The 26258-nt window shown below is 41.6% G+C and overlaps 1 protein-coding gene across 3 annotated transcripts in view; it reads left to right on the forward strand.

The window, feature by feature from the left end:
* The window catches only part of AK5 (adenylate kinase 5), a 296670-nt gene that overhangs the window by 212327 nt on the left and 58085 nt on the right, over positions 1–26258 (forward strand). For all 3 annotated transcript variants that reach the window (XM_025389481.1, XM_025389482.1, XM_025389483.1), the window contains exons 9-10: positions 9448–9490; positions 12446–12490. In XM_025389481.1, coding sequence (XP_025245266.1) covers positions 9448–9490; positions 12446–12490 — 88 coding nt within the window. The remainder of the gene's footprint in view (positions 1–9447; positions 9491–12445; positions 12491–26258) is intronic.

A 26258-nucleotide genomic window follows, 5' to 3' on the forward strand; every position in this document is an offset into this window, starting at 1 on the left:
AGAGTGAGACTCTGTCTCAAAAAAAAAAAAAAAAGGAGGAAGACTGAGGAAGACTAGGCATCTAATAGTGTCTGCCAAAGAGGTCACTGAGGGAGGAGGAAGAAAGGACTCTGGAGCCACCCATTCCACCTTCCCCAATAGTAGCCCCATTCGTATCGGTCTTAGATGTTACACTTCCCTGTGAGATTTTGTTTGACCAAAAGCTTCCGTGGATAAAATCATTTCAAATCTTGATTTTGGCACACACTCAAATACCTAATATACTCAGTGACTCAAAACTGACTGCTCCCCATTCCATTCCCAGCACCTGGAACAGTTCCTAGCACATAGTAGAAGTTTGTATGGATTTCCTATCATCGCCATAGCAGATTGCCATAAACTTAGTGGATAGAAGAGCACACATTTAGGATCTTACAGTTCTGGAAGTCAGGAGTCCAAAATAATTTTCACTGGGCTAAAATCAAGGTGTCAGCAAGATTGCAATTCTTCTGGAGGCTCTAGGGGGAAATCCATTTCCCTGCGTTTTTCAGATTCTAGTTGCCCACATCCCTTGGCTTGTGACTTCTTCCATGCATGGCATCATTCTGACCTCTGCTTCTATCACCACCTCTCCTCTGACTCTGACCCTCTTGACTCTTTCTTAGAAGGACCCTTGTGATTGCATTGAGCCCACCCAGATCATCCAGGATGATCTCCCCATCTCAGGATCCTTAACTTATCCACATCTGCAAAATCCCTTTGGCCATGTAAGGTAACATACTCACAAGTTCCAAGTATTAGGACATAGACATCTTTGGTGGGGGTGGGAGGATTATTCTGTCTACCACAGAACTCAATAAATATTGGTTGAATTGTTGCATGAGTAGTAGAATCTCAGCATTGGGTTTGTTGTTGTTGTTGTTGTTGGGGCGGGGAGTGTTTCATTTGTTTTGTTTTGTTTGAGACAGGGTCTCACTCTGTTGCCCAGGCTGGAGTGCAGTGGTGTGATCACAGCTCATTGCAGCCTCAAATTCCTGGCCTCAAGCTATCCTCCTACCTCAGCCTCTCAAAGTACTGGGATTACAGGCATGAGCCACCATACCCAGCCTCAGAAGCTTCTTTAGACAGCACCTAATCTAACCTCCTACACAGTCTAAGAATCTCTTGACTGCCAGATAGTTACTCTGCCTCCACTTGAACACCTCTGGTGCTGGGATCTTCAAATCCACCCTTCCAGGATTGGACGGCTACAGACCTTAAACATTTAGACCTTTCTAAATGCCTATGCACTGATACTACTTCCGCCCTTCTTCCTTCTGGAGAAATCTACTGATTGTATCTTCTCTATCACTATTTTTACTGTATTTTGAAAAAAGAAACTGTGTCTTCTTCTTATATTCATCATTTACAAATCTTTACTTAGCACATCTCTGTTAGTCATTTGGGTACAAAAAGATAAAAGACAGCCCCATCTTTGAGAAGGATTTTGGAAAGGCAAATTCTACACATATGCAGTTAAGTAGCAATACAATTAAATGAGATCATCTATGTAAAGTGCTTAGTGCTGTCCCTGGCATATAGCAAATGCTCTTGTTGCTGTTCTTACCACTCACACATGCTCTGAGCCAAATGGATTATTCATGGGGAGTTTGGTAAGGGTAAAGTGACTGCCAAAGGCTCAGGGAGGAGGGGAGGTGGAAGAAGGGGCAGAATGTAAACAAGCTCAGGGCATATATATATATATATGTGTGTGTGTGTGTGTATATATATGTATATATTTATGTATCTGTATAGCTCTATATGGAGCCTTTATATATATATGGTACCTAACAAAAGTAAGAGACAAGCCAGTGTGCTCTGTAATTCCCAGTGACTGAAGCTCAGCTTTGCCATTTTATTTCTGTTTTACAAGGAATTAGAAAACAAAGAGGTAAAGGTCAAATAACTCTCCTTGGCAAGACTAGTCAGACGTGACTTTATGGCCAACTTTAACTTTATATGACATTAAAATGGGAACTTTGCCCCTTCCTTTAAACCACCAGCCTAACAAAGCTTTTCTTAACAATGGTGCCACATTTGGCATCTGAAGACAAGATCAAAGTGTTTCATAATCTTCTGGCAGAGAGTTGAGTTAAACACATATTTGAGATGATAAAAACAGGAACTTAGAGAAAAACAGTGAGAAAATTTTTTCTTTAAAATTTCTTATTAGAGACAGTAATATTGCAATTTATACATAAGAGAGAAAAATACCATTTCTCCTAGAGAACTAGGTCCATTAAAGCAGTTTATATAGAGAAGCTGCAATTTAATACAACTGGAAAAAGGTTAGCCTAGCATCCACCACATTTTTTTCAACCCTGTTTACTCAGTTATACAAGTACTTCACAGCAAGCAGACCTCCAATTGTGTAGTTCAGTGAATGAGAAATGGGACTTGCTGCGGAATAAATTCTGGGGTGTAACTAAATTACATACCATTTCCCATATTTTTTTCCTTTCAAATTGCCCATTACTTTAAATGAAAACATGCTTTAGAAAAGAATTGCAACCACTCAAAATTTCTCAAGGACCAGTCTGCCTTCTCCCTGGTGATAAAATGTAGTTATGTTTTTATTTTTCAATATTCTCCTGCTAAAGTAACAAGGGATTTCAAAACTTCATTCACAGTTTACCAGTAAAACCTGTAAAATTTTCAGATCATTGGTTAAGCACGATCCAGCTTCAGCTCCACTTTTAGCAAATGAATCCATCTTCGTTTCTATTCATATGACATCAGGAGCATTTCTAACGATGCCCCTCCCTGCTCACCATACTCTGTCATCCTGCACTTGATACACGGATGTGTCATCTCACTCCACCCAGGTCAGCCGGAGGAAGGCAGAACTTGGACTTGGGGAATCGGGAAGCCCGACCCATCAGGGCAACCTGCACAAGTTGCATAAACTTTCTGAGCTTCAGTTTCCTCCTCTGAAAACGGGAAGCATCAAACTTCCCTACTTCCTAGTTTTTTCTGAGATCAGATGAGATTGCACATGCTGAAAACACTCTAGGTGCTACTGAAATAATAGTTCCAGTAATCATTTTTTAAAATTGTTTAATGTGTAAGATGTTTTGCTGTTTGGGAAAAAAAAGGTATAACGAAAGTGCAAAAAAAATTCATTTTCAGGTAAAAAGATGGGGAAATAGCCTGATCTGTTTTTGATTGTTCTTGTGTGTGTGTGTGTGTGTGTGTGTGTGTGTGTGTGTGTGTGTTCTGAGACAGGGTCTCACTCTGTCATCGAGGCTAGAGTGTACTGGTACAGTCATGGCTCACTGCAGCCTCAACCTCCTAGGCCCAAGTCATCCTCCAGCCTTAGCCTCCTGAGTAACTGGGACTACAGGCGCACACCACCATGACCAGCTAATTTTTAAATTTTTTTGTAGAGCAGGGTCTCACTATGTTGCCCAGGCTAGTCTCAAACTCCTGGGCTCAAATGATCCTCCCTCCTTGGCCTTCCAAAGTGCTGGGATTACAGACGTGAGCCACGACATCTGGCCTGGTTGTTCTTTTATAAATTATTATTCCATCCTATTAAGATTCTGCCCCTCAGTGAAGTGAACCCTTCCAAGAACTACAAGAAATTTTTTTGCTCCACCTCTATCCCCACCACCCTGATATTACTTCCTATAACCAGAGAGGTCACTAGACCAATTTAAATAGAAATCTAGGAAAATCCTCATATGCTAGCATTTCATGGTTCATGATTCTTCCAGAATTTGGGTTATTCTGTTTAGTATTCATTGAGGTAAGAAAAAATTAGAAAAGACTGCCCTTACATTATCTTAGAGACCAAGGAATCGCTGTTAAATCCTTTTTTTTTTTCCTTCCATTTTGAAGTTATCTGTATTCAGTGTCAGAAAAACAAAGTCTCCTTTTTTTGCAGCATTCACTTGTGAATGTTAGAGCAAGAAATTAATCTTAGCTGTAACACTTTAATGTCAAGTAAGCCCCTTTCTCGTAATCCCATTTGAAGTTATACACATTTTGCTACCATGAAACACACACGCTGGTTAATACAAACAAGTTACTCTGAACTGGGAAGACACCCCCAAAATGACATATTACTTCCTTCTCCTTCTCAGGAGAACTTTAATTTGATGGCCTCCAAAAGCATTTTTAAAAACCAAAACTGTTTAAGGAAGGACAGTAGGCATATCTGAATACATGATTGTCGTCTCCAAGAGCAGTAAGAGGATGCTGCTGAGGAAGCAGAGGTTAGTGTCAGAGAGCTGACTTCAAAGTTCAGCCCACCTCTTGTGCCGTGGGAAGCTCAGGCACATCCCCATCCTGTGGTCCCTCAGAATCTCAACTACAGGTTCCTCATCCATGAGGTTGCAGGGGGTGTCCAGTGAGATGGTATCTGCAAACAGGCTTTCAAGCCGAAAAGCATTATTTCAATGTCAGCTTCTTATGATGAGGTGATCTGTGATATGGTCTGACTCTGTGTCCCCACCCAAATCTCATCTTGTCCCATAATTCCCACGTGTTATGGGAGGGACCAGGTGGGAGATGACTGAATCATGGAGGTGGGTCTTTCCTGTGCTGTTCTCATGATAGTGAACGGATCTCAGGAGATCTGATGGTTTTAAAAATGGGAGTTTCTTTGCACAAGCTCTCCTTCCCTGCTGCCATCCATTTAAGATGTGACTTGCTCCTCCTTCCCTTCCGCCATAATTGTGAGGGTTCCCCAGCCATGTGGGACCATGAGTTCTCCATTAAACCTCTTTCCTTTGTAAGTTGCCCAATCTCAGGTATGTCTTTATCAGCTGTGTGAAAACAGACTAATACAATCTACTGTGACAATGCCACAGAAATTGGTTCTGTCACCAGGGACAGTCACTATGCTGTAATCAAAGCCAGTTGAAGAAGATAGTTTCTTAAAATTGGTGAACCCATCTGTGAAACTAAGTTGTTCTATTTTGATCTACCTCATTTAAAATTCAATAATTCAAGGAAATGGGAATGACTAGACATGCACGCATATCTTAAGGTGGTGATGATAGGTACCCTGATCCTAAAGGAAAGCACAGACATACCCCAATTAGCCACTCTTCATACAAACGATAGTACCAGAACCCAGCCTTGCAAAAGTAGTTTTTTTGCATACACTAAAAAAGTTTGTAAAAAACTTAAAAGGGAAATAAGTTTGAATGTGGGATCCTTTTGCCCTCCTAATGGGTCTTGATTGACTGGAAGATGAGGGATAGAGACCAAAGCAAGTCTGTAATCCAAATCTGCAGTTTCCCATAGCCACTAATCCCACTTTGAGGTTGTAAATGTGTCCTTCAATAGAATTCTAGATTTCTCCTCATCAATTAGCAACATATTACCCAATCTATAGCATCAAAATGATGTAGCAACCTGAAATTGTCTTTTTTTTTTTTTTTTTGAGGCAGAGTTTTGCTCTTATTGCCCAGGCTGGAGTGCAGTGGCACAATCTCAGCTCACCGCAACCTCTGCCTCTCAGGTTCAAGGGATTCTTCTGCCTCGGCTTCCCAAGTACCTGGGATCACATGCCCGGCTAATTTTTGTATTTTTAGTAGAGATGGGGTTTCTCCATGTTGATCAGGCTGGTCTTGAACTCCCAACCTCAGGTGATACACCCGCCTCGGCCTCCCAAAGTGCTGGGATTACAGGCGTGAGCCACCGCGCCTGGACTAAAACTGTCTTTTGGTGTTAATGGGCTTGCTGCAGCTTCTCCCACCTTAACCGTATTCATCACAGTATTGCAGGCTGTGCCTTGGCCCCATACTTGTGAGTCATAAAAGGCATTCACATCAAATCTGTGACTATATTTATACTCTCTCTTTCTGTCAGTTCAGAAGATTTAGTATCCCACTTCATGAACCTCAAAACCTAGTTTAATACTATGGAAAGTCACCTATGTCCCATTGTGCACACAAAGCCTAGCTCCATAATTCAGACTTAAGGTGACAAAGGGCGGACTAGATGGAGCCTCAACACAGAAAAAGGCTGGAACACAAAGAGTCACCCACAGACACTCAGAGTGGTGGCTAATGGGTTGAGTCTTCTCAAGTGATGCCTCATTGAAGAGGAAGCTCCAAGGTGACTGGGCATAAACACCTTATCTGTCGTCTCCTGAATAAGGCTACAGCCTTTGCCTCCTTGTCCAAGTGGCATTCTGAAATTAATGCCTTTCATGCAGAACACACCCAACATTTGAAAAGTCCCAAGATTTAGTGCTCACAGGGGCTGTTTGGTATCTTTTTCACCAAAACCAGAAGTGTTTCCCATTCACCCCGAGTGTGTGTGTGCGCGTGTGTGTGTGTATAAGATGCCAGATTAATTTTGTTTACAAAATATTCACATTGGAACCATGAGGTTTATTGAGAGTCCCTGGAAAATTACACCCTCCAATCAAACGTCTCATTCACCTGGGCTTTCATGTCAGTGCACCGCATTCCTGGTGAGAGTTGATGACAGGCGCATCTATGTCCCAGCAACCTGTTCACTATTGATGAATTAATGAAAATAGAGCTGGGACTCATGTGAAGCATTTGAGCAAGTGTAATAGAAGGCTGTGAATAAGAGCTATGGATACAAATAGATCAGACTCAAGAAGCCCGGCAGAGGTCAGATGGCCCCTTTTATAGTAGGATGCACTGTTTTGGGAATTCAGATTAACCATGATCAGACTCCCCAGACATGATAGCCATATACAAGAAAGATCTAATACAGCCTAGGCTATGAGGTGGGTGTAAGTCTGATAATCTAACAATAATACTAAAAATTGAGGGAGAGGACTCCATGGTTTCCTCTCCACATTACCTAGATATATTGAATAGCTATTTGACAAACAATAAGCAGATTTAGATTAAGCAGCCCTTTTCCAGGAAATACTCTTGAGCCCCTTCTATGCAGCTGCACCTTAGGCAAACTCATTCATTGCTTCAAATAGGTCCCTTTCTTAAATCCAAAATTCCCTGAGAATTTGGGAACTCCTCAAGGTCCCTGTCTTGAGGAGTCATTGATATTTTTCCCCTAGAAGCAGAGCCTGAGACAAGAATTCTCATGCAAGTGCATTATTAGGGAACCCTCTGAGGAGAAGCCGGATAGGGCAGGGGTAAGAGCTAAGCAAAGATGTGGTCCTGGCTCCATCCTAACTTCAGCCTGAGACCACAGTGAGCTCTGGGGTCCAGCTTGCACCACGGATTCATCCCATCTTGAGGCAGGGAGCCAGACTGCAGTGGGCCCTTAGCAGCAGTTTGGTGGATGGGTGCCTGGCCAGGTAAGCAGAGGGGATGGGATGCCCCTACACTGATGAGACCAAATCCACAGGAGCCATGCAAAGTGGTAAAAGAAGTGGTTCTCATCCCATCCTGACCTCACTAAGGACATGATGGCATGGTCATGGGCCCCTCGCATGACCTCTCTGAACATCAGTTTCCTCATCCATAAAATGGAAGAGTGGATGGCAGGGTTGGATTAGGGGATCCCTAAACTCCAAGCTCTGAATTGCGATAATTTCAACAAGGGAAGTGGTGGAGAGGCTTGTTGAGGAATAACTGATGTTTTTTCTATTCACAGAAGAGAATTCATTAATGTAAATATGTCCCTGAATGACCACTCTGTTAAAAGCTCTTCTCTTACCTGGAATGGCACTGAATGCACAGGCAACTCTGAGAGATGGGCAGTAAAATTTCCCTGCAGGCATATATTCTAAACAGGATGGCAAGAATCTGTCTTTAAATCAAGTGTTTTGAGGGCAATTTACCTCAAGAGAGGGTTAATACAACCAGACAACCTCATTTAACTGACTCAGGCATCAAAGTGAATTAGAGGCAAGAGGCTGGTGTAAAGCACAAGCCAGAGGCTGTCCCTTCAAAATGGTACAACCTCTCTGGGGAGCAGTTTGGCAAAATTCTATCAGAATTATAAATACATTTACTCTTTGACCATGCGGTCCCCTCTCTCAAAATTTAGCCTACAGTGTGAAATGATATTTATGCAAATTTACTCACTGTGCCACTGTTTCCAAAAAAAAAGTCCGAGACTGGAAACTGATCCATCAATAAAGAACTAATTAACAGCAATTATGGTACCATACATACAATAGAATACTGTGCAACTGATGTTATTTGGTACTGAGACCATTCTGTACTTATATGGAAATTTCTCCAGGATACACTGATCAGAGAAAAAGCAAATGGAGGAGCAATGTATTATAGAATAGTATTATAAACACATATGTATATATAAAAAAAGCATAATGCTTTTGTATAAGAAATGGAGATCATAGTATCTATTTATGTTCACATGTATCCCTGGATATCTAGAAGTCATTTTTGTGTACCAATCTGTATAAGTGGTTACCTATAAGGGGTGACAGAGTGGAGAAATGATACAGATGAAGACATAGGTGAGAGTGAGAGTTCTCACCTAGTGCCTTTTTATAAAATTTTCTTCTGAATTTTTTTCCAAACACCATGGGCTACTCCATAAGGAAGAGAGTATCTGTTTGATTAAAAAATAAAATGAAAAATTTAAAGGTAGGCATCCATAAAAACTGATCACCCCAACTTCTTTATTTCATGCTTTGGTTCGGGGATTGGCAAGTTATGACTGAATAGTTGCCCTGTAGGGGATGGGCACGGTGGCTCACGTCTGTAATCCCAGCACTTCGAAAGGCCGAGGTAGGCAGATCACTTGAGGTCAGGAGTTTGAGACCAGCCTGGCCAACATGGTGAAACCCTGTCTCTACTAAAAATACAAAAATTAGCCCAGCACGGTGGCACATGCCTATACTCCCAGCTGCTGGGGAGGCTGAGGCCCAAATTGTTTGAACCCAGGAAGTGGAGGTTGCAGTGAGCCGAGATTGCACCACTGTGCTCCAGCCTGGGCAACAGGGCGAGACTATGTCTCACAAAAAAAAAAAAAAAAAAAAAAAAGTAGTTGCTACAGGAGAACAGGAGACACAGTGGCTCATGATGATGAAAATAGTTACTATCTAGCCCTTTACAGAAAATGATTGCCAACCCCAGCTTTAAAATTTGGAGTTACTCATAAAACAGCTGTGATCACACCTACTAGTAAGCTTCTGATATCAAAGGATTTTGTCTTCTTGAAGTCAGCCTTCCTGTCCACAGATAGCTTTTGTACTTAAAAAAAATAAAAAATAAAAAAATAAAACAGGTGAGATACTGTACTGGTTAAGAAGAGAGTGTGCACTCAGGACAGATGACTAGGTTTAATTTTGAGCTCTGTCCCTCACTACCCTGTCACCTTCGGCAAGTTAACTTTTAGAATTCTCAGTGCCTTTGTCTGTAAAATGTTGTCCCTCATAAAATTGTTTGGAAGTGCCTCCCTCTTACAATTGTTTGGAAGTTCAAGTATGCCAGTGTTGCCAAGGAGTTCAGCACAATACCTGCTCTTATTATTATCTAATATTGTGATTTTTTTTAACAGGGTGATGACCAGTTAAATGTATTTGGAGAGGACACCATGGGAGGTGAGTTTTCCTTACTGATCAGATCAAAGTTGTCATTACGGTAACTTTGACCATGCCTTTTTAATTAAACATCAACTTAAGAGATAAAATATTAACAGCATCACTTTTCCCTTAACCAGGGAGCATGATTAAGAGTAGAACTCTTTGGGTCTCTCCCGCCTCCATCCATGTAAAGAACCAAAGGGGTGCATTACTAAGAGATGCATTTCCTAATTGCCCAGAGAACAGGACTCCGGAGAGGCTCAGCGAAAAGAGGATGCTCTACTGAAATATCTTTGAAACATGCTTAACACCAGGTCCCCACTGGAAGATTCAAGTATATAATAGCATCCAAAGCTCTCCCACAAGTCCTGCAGTAAAAACAGTTGTCAAACTTTAATTCAACATTCTTTAAACATAACTGAAACACAAAAGTCTTTTTCCTGCATGGTAGTTACTATTCTGCATGTACCTTTGGGACCCAACCTATCCTACACCAGGATTATACTGCTTTGTCATTTTTGTCATATTAAAAGTTTTGCAAATGGCCGGGTGCAGTGGCTCACGCCTGTAATCCCAGCACTTTGGAAGGCCAAGGCAGGTGGATCACTTGAGGTCAGGAATTCAAGACCAGCCTGGCCAATATGGTGAAACGCTATGTCTACTAAAAATACAAAACAATTTAGAAAGGCATGATGGTGCACACCTGTAATCCCAGCTATTCAGGAGGCTGAGGCAGGAGAATTGCTTGAACCCAAGACGATGAGGTTTCAGTGAGCCAAGGTTGCATCACTGTGCTCCAGCCTGGGTGACAGAGTGAGACTACATCTCAAAAAAAAAAAAAAAAAGCCTTGGAAAAAGTAAAAATTCCATCCATAACTAGCTATGCATGTAACTGAAAATAGATACGATTATGTGAATTTAGGACTATCCAAAAAAGAAAAGGTTTGTAATTGTCCTAAGTAAAAATACCTTCTAACATTTCTACACTGTAATAAAAGTTATACTATAAGTCATGGAAATATGTTTATAGTATTGATTCTAAACACATATAAGTAAGTGAGTTGGCTTTTTAAATAACCCCCGCTCTAATCCTGCATAGATCCATTAGCACAAGGTGGTAGGTAAAGTGTCATTTGATGATAATGGCAGGAGCAGTATGTGAAAATCACAGTCACCAAATGACATCATGGTGATTCATGAGGAGAGGTACAAATATATGAGCCTAACTTAGCTGTCACTTAGCTAAGTGCAAATAATCAACTTGGTCTCAACTGGGTAGGGGATGACTGATGGCCTAATAAATTTTCCCGTTTATTCTAGTTATAAAATTAACACATACTGTAGAAATTTTTTCAGGTATAAAATAAGAGCCATTTAAAATCTTATGACTTATAAATGATCATGGTTAACGTTTTGGTACATTTCATTCCAATGCATTGCCTATATATCTATTTTTACGTAGTTGAGAATGCATATGTATATATAAGTATCTCCAAATGTTTTGTATATATCACAACATAAACATGTTCCCATGTCATTAAAAAACTATATACTTAATTTGTAATGACTACATTAGATGAATGTCATGTACCATCATTAATTTTAAAATAACTATTTTTGAAAACTGAAATAGGATACAATCATACCCAAAAAAATCACAGTAATAACCAGGGTCATTTTCCCGGATTGCAAATAGACTCAGAGTTCTTCAGCTTCGTAAACATAAACTCACAGGCTGGAGAACCTGAGCTGACCATCTGGTCCCACATGTTAGGAACACCAATGTATCTGCCTTTAATAGAAAACTCCAAACAATTTAAAGTGTTTCCTGTCACCATGGGTTATTTTGTAAGGAGACTGGATTTGATTTAAAAATTATTTTTGTTTATTTGTTTTTTGTTGTGAAAGCCATATGGTTTCAACAATCCCAAACTTACTTCTATCCTCTGTTTCCAGCTCTTTCTCAGCTCTTTGTTCCCAACCCAATTCATCTTGCCCCATGCCCTCTCTTTCTCGGGTAGAGCTGGGGCTTCACTCAGCTAATTGTGAATTCCTACAAAATGTGGTATTGTGCGTATAAATGAACTACCCCAATTTCACTAAAAAATGTTTCCTAACTGTCAGAATAGTGATCTAATTTTCAAAAGTAGTTATCTACAGAAAATATGAACTGTTGTTACTCAGATAGATTTATTTTAAAAGGAAATTTTATATCACTACCTTAAATGGAAAATAACATTATTTGCTCTAAGCAGAAACTATGTTTAAAAATATTATTTTCCAGATACTCTACTTGTGTTTTAACCATCTGTATTAAAAGGAAGCTTAGCAAATGTTTTAAACATGAAATAACACCAAACTGAGATACTTAGGATGATTTAAAAGTAATTTTTAAAAATAGCTTTCTTTGTGATTCATGCTATTTAATGACATACATTTTTGCCACCAAAAGTTGATCATGCATGTTAAAATAAAAATACCTTACCAGGATAGGGAAATAAGACTGAAATGGCCAGGGCGCAGTGGCTCACACCTGTAATCCCAGCACTTTGGGAGGCCAAGGCAGGGGGATCACTTGAGGCCAGGAGTTCAAGACCAGCCTGGCCAACATGGTGAAACCCCCTCTCTACTAAAAATACAAAAAGTAGCCAGGTGCAGTGGCATGCCTGTAATCCCAGCTATTCGGGAGCCTGAGACAGGAGAATGGCTTGAACCTGGGAGGTGGAGGTTGCAGTGAGTCAAGATAGAGACACTGCACTCCAGCCTGGGCAACAGAGTGAGACCATCTCACAAACAAAGAGACTGAAATGGTCATTGGTGCTTACTCATTGTAGCCTGTTCACACATTTATTCAACTTCAAGCTTTTGTTATCAAATAAAACTACAAGGTTTGGGTTTTTACATAACATGAGTAAAACCAGGGCTTCAGTACAGTTTTTCTTGCCAATAACTTAAGTTATTTTTATTTTGAAGGTTTCATGGAAGATTTGAGAAAGTGTAAAATTATTTTCATGATTGGTGAGTAGCAACCCTTGCATTTTCTAACAATACAATTGCTAATCATAAGAATTTGGTAGTGAAAAAGACTATTTATGTTTCACCCTATTTTGAAGTCTTTTTGGTCAAAATAGTACCCCAAGTTTTCCAAGTTCTTTCTTTCATGTACACAGTTTTATATTGCTTTGGGATTTGTATCTTTTCAGCATGGGAAAAGTAGGACTTGAAAGAATGTCAAACTTCTGAGTTTAGCTCTACAGTAACAAAGTGCATTAAAAGGGTAAGAGGTTGTCATGTGTTAAAATCTAACACATGTGTTTTCTGTTTGAACACGGACCCTCTCCTTCCTAAACTGAATGCATCAGTTGCCACATGTTCAAATATACCTCAATAGCCAGATCCTGTATTCTACACAGCGAACAGAAAAAACTATCTAATTTGCTCTTTGCTCTAGTACAGTGAAACTTATTGATGGATTAATTGTGGGAGAAAATATGTTTGAGGTTTACTAACATTTTATGAGCACCCACTATGCTCCAGGTTATCTCAATTAATCCTTATACAATCCCATTACCTAGTCTATTCCTATTACCAATCTATTACATAGACAAGAAAACTGAGAGACTCAGAAAGGTTAAGGAACTTGTCCAAGGTTATGAAGCTAATGGTGTGTGAGAACAAGATTTCCAGTTTTCCTCATGGAAATAAAGGGAACTGGTTGTGCAGTAGTTAAAAATGCACAAAAAAGGACAAATATTATCCTTTCAAAACTTAGTACTTTTTCCTCTAATCATTCAAGTGCCTCAAAAAATTAGCACACCTACTTGTACATTTTCCAGAAAATGTCTATTTATATTCAGAAATAATGAAAAGGTCCACACCTCCTCAATGAGTGGGAAAAGAATGGTTGTCAACATTACAGAAATATAATCAGATAAACTTAGACTCTTGCAAGTTAAAATCAGAATGCCTCCTTGGAAATCTCTGAGTAAAGTTCCCTCATTATTAGATGAGGAAACTGAGGCCCAGGGAAGTTAAGGGGTCTGATCATAGTCATTCAATTAACTGGTAGCAGGGAGGAGACCAGGATCTCTGACTGAAGTTCCTCACTCCAGGCTTCTCCCTCCTCCGCACACAACTCAGTTGTGTTGGTTGTTAACCTGAATGTAAACTGTCTCACACATTCAGCCATCTGACACATGCTTATTAAATATTGAACCCCACTGGGTAGTGAGGATTCACCGAGCTGCCATCTTAGATGAAGAAAATAATGGATATATCATTAACCTTGAAAAGTATTAGGAAGGAACCAAAGAGCTGAAATAGGGAACAGCCTGGGTCAAGTGTTCGGAGTAAAATTAGGTGATTACTTTAGAGAGGGTGACTGGGGAAGGAAGGCTTCCCTAAGAACGTAACATTTAAGCAGAGAGATAAAAGGAGAGATGGGCCCAGTGAAGGGATGAATGGGAGGTGAGAGGAGGCAAAGAGAACAGTGTGTGTCAAGCAGTGGGAATTCTTGAGACCTACCTTAGGTCCATTTGTCATCTGCTTACCTCTAGTTGACCTTAACCTTGGGAACTGGATAGACTCTTCCCACACTTAGTTTACGTTTTTTTCAGAAAGTAAAACTTTGTTGCTTGTATCTCTTATTGAAGAGTAGCCCAATGTCATAATTTCAAAGGAAAATCAGACTAAAATTCCCTTTTCCACCTAAATTTTAATAATCAATTTTCTTGGCATCCAGACCATACCCAGAGTCTTATATTTTCTATTCAATTTTTATATTAGGAGCCACATTAGGAAAAGGGGAGACCCTTTAAACTTGACAGCTAGGAATTCAAAGTAGGAGCCTGTATTAGTCAGAGTTCTCTAGAGAGACGGAACTAATAGAATACATCTATACATATAGGAATTTATTAAGTATTAACTTACGTGATCACAAGGTCCCACAATAGGCTGTCTGCAAGCTGAGGAGCAAGGAGAGCCAGTCCAAGTCGCAAAACTGAAGAACTTGGAGTTGGAGGGCAGGAAGCATCCAGCAGAGGGGAAGCATATAGGCTGAGAGGGTAGGTCAGTCTCTCCTTTTCACTTTTTTCTGCCTGCTTTGTATTTGCTGGCAGCTGATTGGATTGTGCTCACCAGATTAAGAGTGGATCTGCCTTCCCCAGCCCACTGACTCAAATGTTAATCTCTTTTGGCAACACCCATACAGACACACCCAGGATCAATACTTTGTATCCCTCAGTCCAATCAAGTTCACACTCGGTATTAACCATCACAGAGCCCTTTATTATCACATAGAAATCTGTGTTTTTAAAAATGTGGTCCAAAGAAGCTTCCAAAAATAATACAGTATGTTTTGTGGTTGTTGTTACTGTCTTGGCAGTAATATTACCTCAGACTTATCCATTGTTTAACACTCACAGTTGAACTGTAAAATGTATTGTCAAATGCCACTTCCCCTCTCTAGGCATAACTAAAGACCTCACCTGTTACTAAGTCCTGTGCCCTTCAGAAGGTCAAACAGCTCAGTAGAAGATCTTTGGAATTAGACAAAGCTTGAGACCTCCAAGGGTCCATAGATCACCCTCTAAGAATTGCTGCACTGAGCAAAAGATTTTTCTTCTATCTAACCAAACTCTCCTGTATTTCAATTTACGGATCAGTAAAAGAGATTTCAGCTTACTGTTTGGGCCATAGAAGGTACAAAGCCGCTGTGATACAAGGGAAAATGACTGCTCTTTTTCTAGTGTACATACTGGACTCTGAGAATTAAGGCCTTAGTTCTAAATACTTCCTTGCCAGGTGGCAGAATGGTATTTTGGGACTGCTTTATTATAAGTCAATTTAAACCTTATAAAAATATTCCAGATGTCATAGACACACCCATAGCTGTTTTGATGAGTTTTAATAATCAAAAGTCGGTTTCTTTCAGTGAAACAGTGTGGTTTTGTCTATTTGAGAAGATGGCTGAATTGTCACTTTTCAAATTATTGTCTTGGCATATACCCAAAAAACACTGGGGCTGTGGTATTACCCGGAGTCTAGGTTGACGTCCTCACTATTTGTCTTAAGACAAAATTAATACGCCTAAAGCATTCTTCCCCTGTTTTAACATATCCATTAGCTCCTTTTTGTCCACAGAAAGGTCCAGACTTCTTAGACTGGCCTTCTGGTCTTTCCCATTTCCCATCACACTCCCATGTCAATCTTTGGCTCCAGCCATGCCTGCATCCTTATTATCGCTTGAGCTTGTCGCACTTTGCCAGCGCTTTCACTTGAAATGTCTTCTCCCCTATTAATCATGCCCCAAGGTCAGAGTTAAGTTCTAGCTCCCTGAGAACTCAGCTGTAATCACCAGCCTTCCTCCTCTGCGCTCCTCCTCCCCTGTGTCTACATCATTCATTCGGTACTACTTAATGACTAGAACAACAAATATTTGTTGGAATAATGAATTCTTTAAGAAGCAGTGTGGTCTGTTTCCATAACAACCAAAATTGCAATTGGGATTCCTGGCCTAGAACTGGCAAGCAGCTTGTTGCTGCTGTGGCTTTTTCTTGTAGGATGGTTCTCATGTTAATTAGGAGCCTAATCAGATGCTCCTTTCTCCACGAAGCTGCTACCCTCTCACTGAGAACAAGTAAAAGCAACTTTTCCCCTGAGCTGGTGCTGTTTCTTGCTCATTTGCAGGGCAGTAGTCACAGGTGGGAGCAGGTGATAGCACTGATGGTCATCTGAGTAGAAAAAATGTTCAGGGCAAGTGTACCATCTGCACCAAAGGGGAAGGTGGCAAGGACGGACCCAGTCGACCCTTTGAATACTATGTGAATAGTACATTCTTGTTGCCAAAGAAAGCAGCTCAGTAGCTGTTTATAAAGAAATACCTTTCAAAGAACAAAGAAGGGATCCCACAGGGTAGGTCCAGATGATCGAAAGGACTGAAAAAGATGCTATGGACTTCGGTTGTTCACATACAAGATATAAGAACCTGTGCTGATATACAAGACAAGGACTCAGTCATTTCTGATAACTGAAAATTATTTGGAAAATGTAAAAATATCCTTTAAAGAGCCTCATTATGTCCCACTAACAGGTTCCTACAGTTTTTCACAACCTTTTCTGGTACATTTCTTTCCTTTTTTCTTTCTTTCTTTTTTTTTTTTTTTAATCTCTTGATCATTATTTTGCTATAAGCCCATTTATTTTGGCTTCTTTTTCCTTTCTCCATTTTTCATTGCCTGCCTATGCCCAAAATGTGACTAAATCTAAATTTCTCCTAATTTATATCCAAAGCTTGGGTAGAAGTGCTCCAATTTGGAAAACATATCTGACTTTTCAGGTGAGGTATGATGTTAATGACATAATGATCAAGACATCATTCAAAGGCCATAGCTTTCAATGTGTCAGGGACACAGGTGGCCTGGTATACATTGGCATTGGTGCTGTGATAAACTGTTTTAAAGTAGTGAGCTTTGGGAGGTATTTTGGCAATATTTTATGTTAATTTCTGTGTTTTTAACCACTGCACAAATAGTCCTATCTATTTTCCTAAGGAAAACTGGAGAAATAAGAGTTTTTTGCTTAAAACTCAATATTGCAATGCCTGCCACTATTTCATTATAGCCATGTTGCCATTTCATTGTTGCCTTATTATTAAAAAAAACATGAATTGAATTTTTTTTTTTTTTTTTTTGAGACAGAGTTTTGCCCTTTCTCCCAGGCTGGAGTGCAGTGGTGCTATCTTGGCTCACTGCCACCTCTGCCTTCTGCTTTCAATGATTCTCCTGCCTCAACATCCCGAGTAGCTGGAATTATAGGCACCTGCCACCATGCCTGGCTAATTTTTATGTTTTTAGTAGAGACGGGGTTTCACCATGTTGGCCAGGCTGGTCTCGATCTCCTGACCTCATGATCTGCCTGCCTCGGCCTCCCAAAGTGCTGGGGTTACAGGCGTGAGCCCCTGTGCCCGGCCATGAATTGATTTTTTAAAGTCTCTACTTGGTGTTTAACATGAACACTTTTGATGGAATTAACTCACATATTTGGTTAAATTAGATATGAAAGAAATCGGATTATTTTAACTCGGTGTGGCTGTAACAGCAGCCAACATTTATTGAGCAGTTAACACGTACCAGACACTACATAAAGCACTTTACGCTGTTGTCTTACTGAATGCTCATACCCATCCTCTGGAGTCAGCACAATTACTATCCTGATTTTTCGAGTAAGACATTAGGGAGTTCAGTTATTTGCTAGTAAGTGGTGGATCTGGAGGTTGAAAGCATGGATTTTGGCAAAAAACACTGCCTGTTGTTTTTGTTTTTTCTTGAAGTGACAGGCTTTATTTATTTTCAAGAAAATTTCTGCCAGATACTGAAGTCTGAAAAACACCACAGTTTGTTTGTTAGATGCTCTTTCAGAAAGTAGACACAGTGTTCACTTTTAAAAGCAACTGATTCAGCTACTTAAATAATCACACAAGTGCTTTTCCCAAAACAAAAGCAAAAACCATAGGTGTGCTAAAGAGCCTTATGTGTATTTCCCATTTTGTCACACAGAATATTAAAATGATGTGTGCTTAAGGGTAAAAATTAAATAAAATATGTCTTTTTTACTGCTTCATCAAGGGCATTCTTATGTAACATTGGCATTTTCTTTCTTGTTTTTAACTGTGAGTACATGGTAGTGAAGCACACGACCAGTACCACAGGACTAACAACACTGCTGCCATGCACCACAGGTTTACAACCATTGCTTCTGCACCACCTCCAAAAAGCTAATAACCTCTTAGTGTTATAATGAATATAGGGGACCTCTAATGTCTGTGGACCACACTTTGAGAACCACCACCATGGGGTTACTTGGGGGTTGGGGTGGGTGTGTTGAGCACGTACGTAGGACAGAGAGAAACCCCAGATATAGTACTTAGGGATCTCAAAAGGAAAAAGTTCCTCGTGCTTTTCCAAGCAAATAACCTCACAAATGTGAGGAAGAGGTCAGGGGCAAAATAGTGTATCTGCTGAAAGCCCTGTTTCTCTGGGCTCCTGTTGGCCTGGAAAAAGTTCTGAGTGTTTCTCTGTGGCCAGTGGTGCAAGGGGTGCCTAAAACGAAAGTCTGTGCACTTGTCAGAAGAAGGCAAAGAGGACTAGAGCAGGAGGTCCCAAAGCAGGGGGCTGGATGGAAGGTGGAGGGGGTACAGCCCAGAGGAGCAACAGCACCAGGAAGAACCAGAACTGAAGGGAGGGCAACGAAAACCTGCAAGGTGGGAGAATGACATGGAGACTGAACTTTGAACTGGACTATCAAGGTTATCAGAAATGACTGGATTGGACTAAGAAAACCCAGACTGGATTTGACTGAGTTTCCACTCTGAAGTGAAATCGGGCAGCTCATGAGCTAGGGGCGGGTGTGATGGTTAATTTTAGGTGTCAACTTGACTGGGTTAAGGGACACACAGCTAGCTGGTAGAGCATTATTTCTGGCTGTGTCTGTGAAGGTATTTCCAGAAGAGACCGGCATTTGAATCAGTGGACTGAGTAAGGAAGATCCACCCTCACCAATGTGGGTGGGCACCATCCAATCTGTTCTGGCTCAGCTAGAACCAAACAGCTGAGGAAAGATGAATTTGCTCTCTCTCCTCTGGAGCTGGGTCATCCATTTTCTCCTGCCCTTGGACACCAGCAGCAGCCCCCACCACCCTGCCAGCTTCTCAGGTCTTTGGACTCAGACTGAACTACACCCCCCCACCTTCCCTGTTCCTCTGCTTGTAGAAGGCCTATTATGGAACTCCTTGGCCTCCATAATGGAGTGAACCAATTCTCATAATAAGCCCATGTGTACATACGGCCTTGTAATGGGAATAAGAAGCAACAGGATATATACACCCTGTCGCTTCTGTTTCTCTGGAGAACGCTGACATGCAGCTGGGGTCACCTAGAAAATAAGTTGCCATCTGACTCTCCAGCCTTTGGCCTGGCCCAACTGGAGCACTGTTCCAGCTCCAAACACAGGCACCAGATCTCCACAGTTCTTTCTCACCTGAAGGGATGCAGACACCAAGAGCCTCTTTCACACTCTCCCAGGCCCGACACCTGTATTTTCAAAGTCCAGGCCATTCAGAATGGGAGAGTAAAGAAAAAGAGACATTGGACTGCTTTCCAAGAGAGCCTCAAATGCATTTACCAACTAAAGAGATATACTTCTAATGTTGGAGAAATGTGGGCATTTTGTAGTGACAATGATCCTACGTAATTATATAAACCTTTTCACTGCAAAAAGGCTGTAAGTAATGTTTAACTAGAACGCAATGCATTCTTCATTTAATCAAAGCAAATTAATAAGCCTTTATCAAGGGCTTACTATGCTCAAAGAACCGTGAAATCCAGAAAGACATAAAACAGTCCTTGCAACACTGCATGACGTGGCAGGAATTTAGGACTCATCTAGAAGGGCAAATTACTGCTAAACAGAAAAGAGCCCAAGTACATGAGGTTACCCGGTAAGGGGAATGGAGGCCTCATACTCATTGTGTCCCTACCCATTGGTTGAAATCTTTTTGGAAGCACTATTAATTATCAACTGAAGCACCTGATGAAGTTTTAGGCATTTGGCCTGTTCACTAAAGGCTAAGTGTATTAAAGGAACTGGCCAATGTTCCTTGTCTGTTTAGTCCTGCTTATTGATTAGCAATTGAGTAAAGGGACATCTCCAGGCTGACTCACTGAGAGCCTCTTTTGCTTGTTTAGAGAGCCACTCTGAATGATCAGGGGACACTGGCAGATGCTGCAGGATCTAGCAGGCCCCAGCACTGGAGAGAAGAGAATACCCAAAGTCTTGTGTTTGTATCCAAGTTCTGTGTGCCCTTGGGCCAACCCCTTATCTCCTCTGGATTTCTTTTAAAATAACAAAATCTCTGTCAGCTCCAAATTTGAGTGACAAGTTAACACGTTGATAAATTGGAAACTTGTACAACAGAGACATAGCCCAAGTGTAAGTGAAGCATGAAGGCAATTAAATAAGTCAAACACCCCATCCTCTAGTCTTAAAATGTTCATTTTAATTATCTAATAACAAGATTAAAACTAGCATATACTGGTGACCTACTGTGTTCCAGATACTGTGCTGTCTTCATATGTAGTATCTTTTTTTTTTTTTTTTTTTTTGAGACGGAGTCTTGCTCTGTTGCCCAGGCTGGAGTGCAGTGGCTCGATCTCAACTCACTACAAGCTCTGCCTCCCGGGTTCACGCCATTCTTCTGTCTCAGCCTCCTGAGTAGCTGGGACTACAGGCACCCGCCACCATGCCCGGCTAATTTTTTTGTATTTTTAGTAGAAACGGGGTTTCACCATGTTAGCCAGGATGGTCTTGATCTCCTGACCTCGTGCTCTGCCTGCCTCAGCCTCCCAAAGTGCTGGGATTACAGGCCTGAGCCACCACACCTGGCCCCCATATGCAGTATCTTATTTAATCCTCACACCAGTGATCAGCACTCATATTCTTCCCCATTTTACAGGGAAGAAATTGAAGAAATCAAGGCTCAAAAAGGTTAAATAACTTTCCCAGGGTTACACAGTTAATAAGTGACAGAATTGAGACTCAGACCCAAGTTTCTCAGACATCAAAGCCCATGCTCTAAAAGTGTCTATAGATACAAAGCAAGGAAACCAAAATGTAGATGAAGTTGTGGGAATATAGTGGGTGAGGGAAGTTTGCCATAATTATTTGAATAAGTGCTGCAATTTTCTGTTTTACTTTGCTCCTGTATATCTAGCCATTGATGTCTGAAAACAAAGGTCAAATATGATACAAAGTGAATATTAATGACAAAGACCTCTGTTTACCCCAGCCATGTTTCTCTCCATTATGTAAAATTCCATTTTAACTTCAAAACAGGAAACAATTTGAACCCATAAAAGTATCCTAAACCATCACTGAAAGTACAGTGATTTCAGAATTTGTGCTATGTCTTTTGCCATAAAGAAATAGCATAGGCACCTGTTTTGTGAGCATTGCCAAAACTACTTCTGAGGGCCATTGGCAAAATTCAGCAAGTGTTTGCGCGTGTGATGCTGGGTGGGTCTGAGGGAACCTGGTCATGGTGAGATTTTCTCTGTGGGTGGGATGGAGTAGCTCCCCTGTATACTAATCTCAAATAGTGGCCTAGTGTGGAGGTAGAGGGGAAAAATCCTACACAAGCGGATATATAGACTTAAAGGAGGGTGCTTAAACTCCCCACATGATAAAGATATTCTCTCCCTGCTATAGTACATTCATCCATTAGGTATATATGGCTTTGGGTGAATTTTGTTAGTTCATTTGACACATTTACTGAGTTTCTACTATGTATCAGCAAAATGGCAGCCTAAGGATACACAGATGAAAGGCAAGGCTCCCTAGTGTCAGGGAGCTCATGTTGTAGGGAAGAAGCCAACAAATAGCACAGCTTGGCACACGCAATGGCAGAGGCGCAGGCCATGGGGAGCAAGACTGAAGTAGGGATCAGGGTTGAGAGAGGACCTGAGAGCTGAGTCCAAAAGAAGAAAAGGAATTGGCCAAGTGCTAAGCGGGAAGAAAGCGAGGGTGAGCCCAGGGCAACGACTGAGGGAACAGTGTGTGCAGGAGGGAGCCTCAGAGATGAGATGGATGGGAAGTGGTAAGAGCAGAGCTGGAGACAAGGCAAAATCTGGGTCATGAGAGGCTGTGATCCAAGGAGAGGTAGTATGAACTTCATCCTGTGGCAGTGAGGCACCATGAAAGCTTTTACTTCCAACTTCAGATGGAGCACTCTGGCAACCAGGACAGGAAGCCTAGGCTTCAGCACAAGGTCAGCCGAGGTCATCAGAATGGTCATTCAGGTAAGGAAAAAGGAGACAGTTGAGGTGAAAAACGAAAAGCAGATCCAAGAGATTTAGGAGGGAGAATCAACGGACCATAAAGATCCATTGTGGGAACAGGTGAATGAGAGGACCTGAGCGTGCCTCAGAAGCAGCTGGTTTAAACAGCCACATGGATGAAAGTGCCATGCAAAGAGAAGGAATTTGCAGAAGAAATCAATTTTGAGAGACAGATGAGTTCAGTTTTAAACTTTTTTGTTTGTTGTTGTTGTCGGCCTTTGTCACCCAGGCTGAGGTGCAGTGATGCAATCATGGCTCACTGCAGCCTCAACTTCCCAAGTTCAGGTGATCCTGCCACCTCAGTCCCCGGAGTAGCTGAGACTACAGGCACACACCACCACATCTGGCTTAGCTTTTGTGTTTTTTGATAGAGAGAGGGTTTCACCATGTTTCCCAGGCTGGTTTTAAACTCTTGGGCTTAAGCCATCTACCCACCTTGGCCTCCCAAAGCACTGGGATTACAGTCACGAGCCACTGCGCCTGGCCAGTTTTAAACATCTTAAGATTGAGGTGCTAATGAGACATCCAAGCAGTGATGTCCATTAAAAAAGAGATTCTTCACAGCTGATACCAAAAAGACAAGTTCTGGCTATAGATACAGATGTGAAGCCATGTATGTGCAAGAAGTCACCCAGTGAACTTAGGGAGGGTGAGGCTGGAAGAGAGCTAAGACCTGGAGCCTTCCCAAGACCCCTGCCAGAGCCAGAGGAGAAGAGCACAGGGAGGAAAGTGGGACATCTAGAGCAAATGGCATCACAGAAGGCAAGGGAGGAGAGCTTCCATCTGGGAACGGTTCACTCAAATGTCATGAAATTTGTCTGTGGAGTTTGGCAACAGGTGAGTCGTTGGTGACTGGTGACAGCAGTTCCAGAGGAACAGGAAGGGGTAAAGCCAGAGGGTTAGGGGTGACTAGGAGGTAAGTAAATGGGGATCTATCTGTACAGACTACACTTTCAAGAAAGTTGACTCTGAGAGAAGAGAAAGAGTTAAGACTATTTAAAGGAAAGTGAATATTCAGGGTGGAATATTTTTAAACTGAGAGACTCAAGCTCATTTGTATAAAGAGGGAGGCATTACAGGCTTTAGTCAAGAGCAACGCTCCATGAGTTCAAACGCCAGTTCCTACGTGTACAGCTGTGTGACCTTGGGCATCATCCTTACACTCACTGTTCCTCGGTTTCCTCACCTGTCCTCTGGAAGTAATGATCGTACCTAGGTCATGGGGTTGATGGGAGAGTGAAATGAGTTAGAACATGCAACAGGGCTTCTAGTGAATGCAAACAGTAGCTGTCACTGTAGCTACTCTATGCAGAGGGAGGGGAGACATCCAATGAGAGGGAGAGAGTCTTGAGAAAAGGAGGATGAGGATGGATTCAGAAGTGAATTGGAACAAGGAAAGGAACAAGGTGAGGAAACCGTCACAGAAGTTTAGAGGTTAAATTCCTGTTTGTTTCCTCAGTGTTTCCTCCTCAACGTTTCCTGTTAACATTAAACACTCCCTAAGGGACTGAGCTGTTAAGTGGTATTTCACCTACACCCAGCTGTAGTTGGCTGAGATCAGTCAGTTGAAATGAGAATGTGTCTCTGAAGCCCTGGGCTTCAGCCTGCCTATATGCTGCCATTTTCTCTAGCTGACACATTCTTGCAGTTGTTTACAGCAACCCAGCCCTGCGGGAGACCATTTTACCATAGGAGACCGTTTTTTGCCTTGAAGAATGAAGCAGAGTAACAATGCAGTGATTTAGGGGGTCAGTGACTATTTTGGCCCTCCAAATGTAACACTCACAAAGTGTTTCCTTTCCAATTTGCTCCAGGCTCCTCTGAACCAAGAGTCTGAGTGTTCTCTTAGCTGCAAATGAAAACATATTTAAACCAACCATCAGGTGGTTAAGGCAATAAAGCACTCTTTCCTCTTGTAACAAAGTGTAGCTGTTTAGCTTTACTGTGACTTATGTTCCTGTGACCCAGGTGATAGTTTTTCTCATATTTGTCTGGGGCCCTGGCTCTGAAGATGTTCCTCCTGGTTCTGCCAGGCTGCAGGGAATGCCTTCAACTAGCAAGTGGGTCACGCGTTACTGCCACGCATCCACCCATCACCACCGGCCCAGCGGCTTTGGTGTAAAGTGCATTGAACCGATTTGGGCCAGTTATGTATGATCCTGTTTGGACTAACTCTTGTAGTCAATGCAGGGAAAGCTGGTGGGGAAGAGCCACAAGCAGAACACACTGGTTTTTTTTGGAAGTCCTCAGAATGGTCTGGGTGGAGCCGTTGAGGCAAGCACTGACACTATCTCTAATTCCAACATCCGCTGTTGAGAAAGGAAGAGAATGTTCAGCAGTGGGAAACCTGGCCGAGGCCAGCCAGCAGACTCCTAGAGAGACCCCTTGGGAACCCCTTCAGAGGACGATTTGCTGGAAGGCAGTGATGACCAGTTGATTGGAGGGTGACCTTTACTAAATCTCCTAGATGACAGAGAGCATGCCATTTTTCCTTTTTTTTTTTTTTTTCATTTGCTTCTGCAGCACCTATCAGGATGCCTGGCATTTAGTAGGCATTCAGTATATGTCTTTAGAATGAATGAATGGAATGGAATGGAAGAGTGGAAAATGATGAATGCTCAGATTAAGTTACTTCCCCCCCGCAAGTTCCTCAAACTCAGGTGTGACTAATACAGACCCATTATCGAAGCAAATGTACTAATCTGTCTTCCAGTAATAACCATCTCAGAGCCATAACGATAAGAGCAGAGGTTTGAGGTAAAACAATGAGTCATGGCTATTTTTAAGAACCAACCATAACTAAGAAACTCTTCCTCTGGTCCTGAAGGATCAATGTGGGGTCTTTATAAAGTCTTTATGGCCCCTTCTCACAAAATAAATAAAACCAAAAAAAGAGATACAGCTTTTGGTAAATTTGCCTTAGTAAGGTAGCACACAGTTTCCATATTAGAATCAGGTTCTAGTCCACCATTAGGTAGGTGACACCATCAGGAAGCCAAGTCAAAATACAAAACAAATAACAATTACATTGATGATACAGATTCCAAATGCCACCATCCTTCAAAGAATGGAGTGTGTACTGGAGTTGATGTGTTGATAAAGTGTCCATTAAAGACAAAAGAAGGCCAGGTACAGTGGCTCACTCCTGTAATCCCAGCACTTGAGGAGGCCAAGGCGGGCAGATTTCCTGAGGTCAGGAGTTCGAGATCAGCCTGAGCAACATGGTGAAACCCCGTCTCTACTAAAAATATGAAAAAGTTAGCCAGGTGTGGTGGATGCCTATAATCCCAGCTATTCTGGAGGCTGAGGCAGGAGAATCTCTTGAACCTATGAGGCAGAGGTTGCAGTGAGCCAAGATCACATCATTGCACTCCAGCCTGGGCAGCAAAGTGAGACTCCATCTCACCAAAAAAAAAAAAACAAAAACAAAAACAAAAAAACAAGCAAAGGCTGACTTATCCATCATTATTGTGATAAGTATGGTCGTGTTCTTTTGTTTTGTTTTGTTTTGTTCTTGTTTTTGTTTTTTATATGTTCCCACCCATCGCAGAACTTACAATCTGTTCAGTGAAGCCAGAATTCATGCTTATGAAAACTTCGGAGCCCATACAGGGCAGTGCAGAATTAACTGAAAAGGAACCATTCAGTGAAGGTTAACAGAGATGAGGGGACAAAGAAAGCACAATGGTTGGAGCCTCTTCCTAGAAAAGCTGAGAACCAAGGGGAGTCTCAAAGAATGGATGGGATTTCCTAAGTTCGAGAGAGGGCTGAGGAGAGAGGGATGGCAAGCAGGCAGATTCCAAGTTAGGGGCAAATCACAGCAGTAGGGATATGCCCCTCATGACCCAGGAATGGGAAGGAGATGGGCCAAACCTTGAAAGGCCTGGATGCATGAA

The sequence above is a fragment of the Theropithecus gelada genome, chromosome 1 (assembly GCF_003255815.1).
Source record: "Theropithecus gelada isolate Dixy chromosome 1, Tgel_1.0, whole genome shotgun sequence".
Taxonomy (NCBI): Eukaryota; Metazoa; Chordata; class Mammalia; order Primates; family Cercopithecidae; genus Theropithecus; species Theropithecus gelada.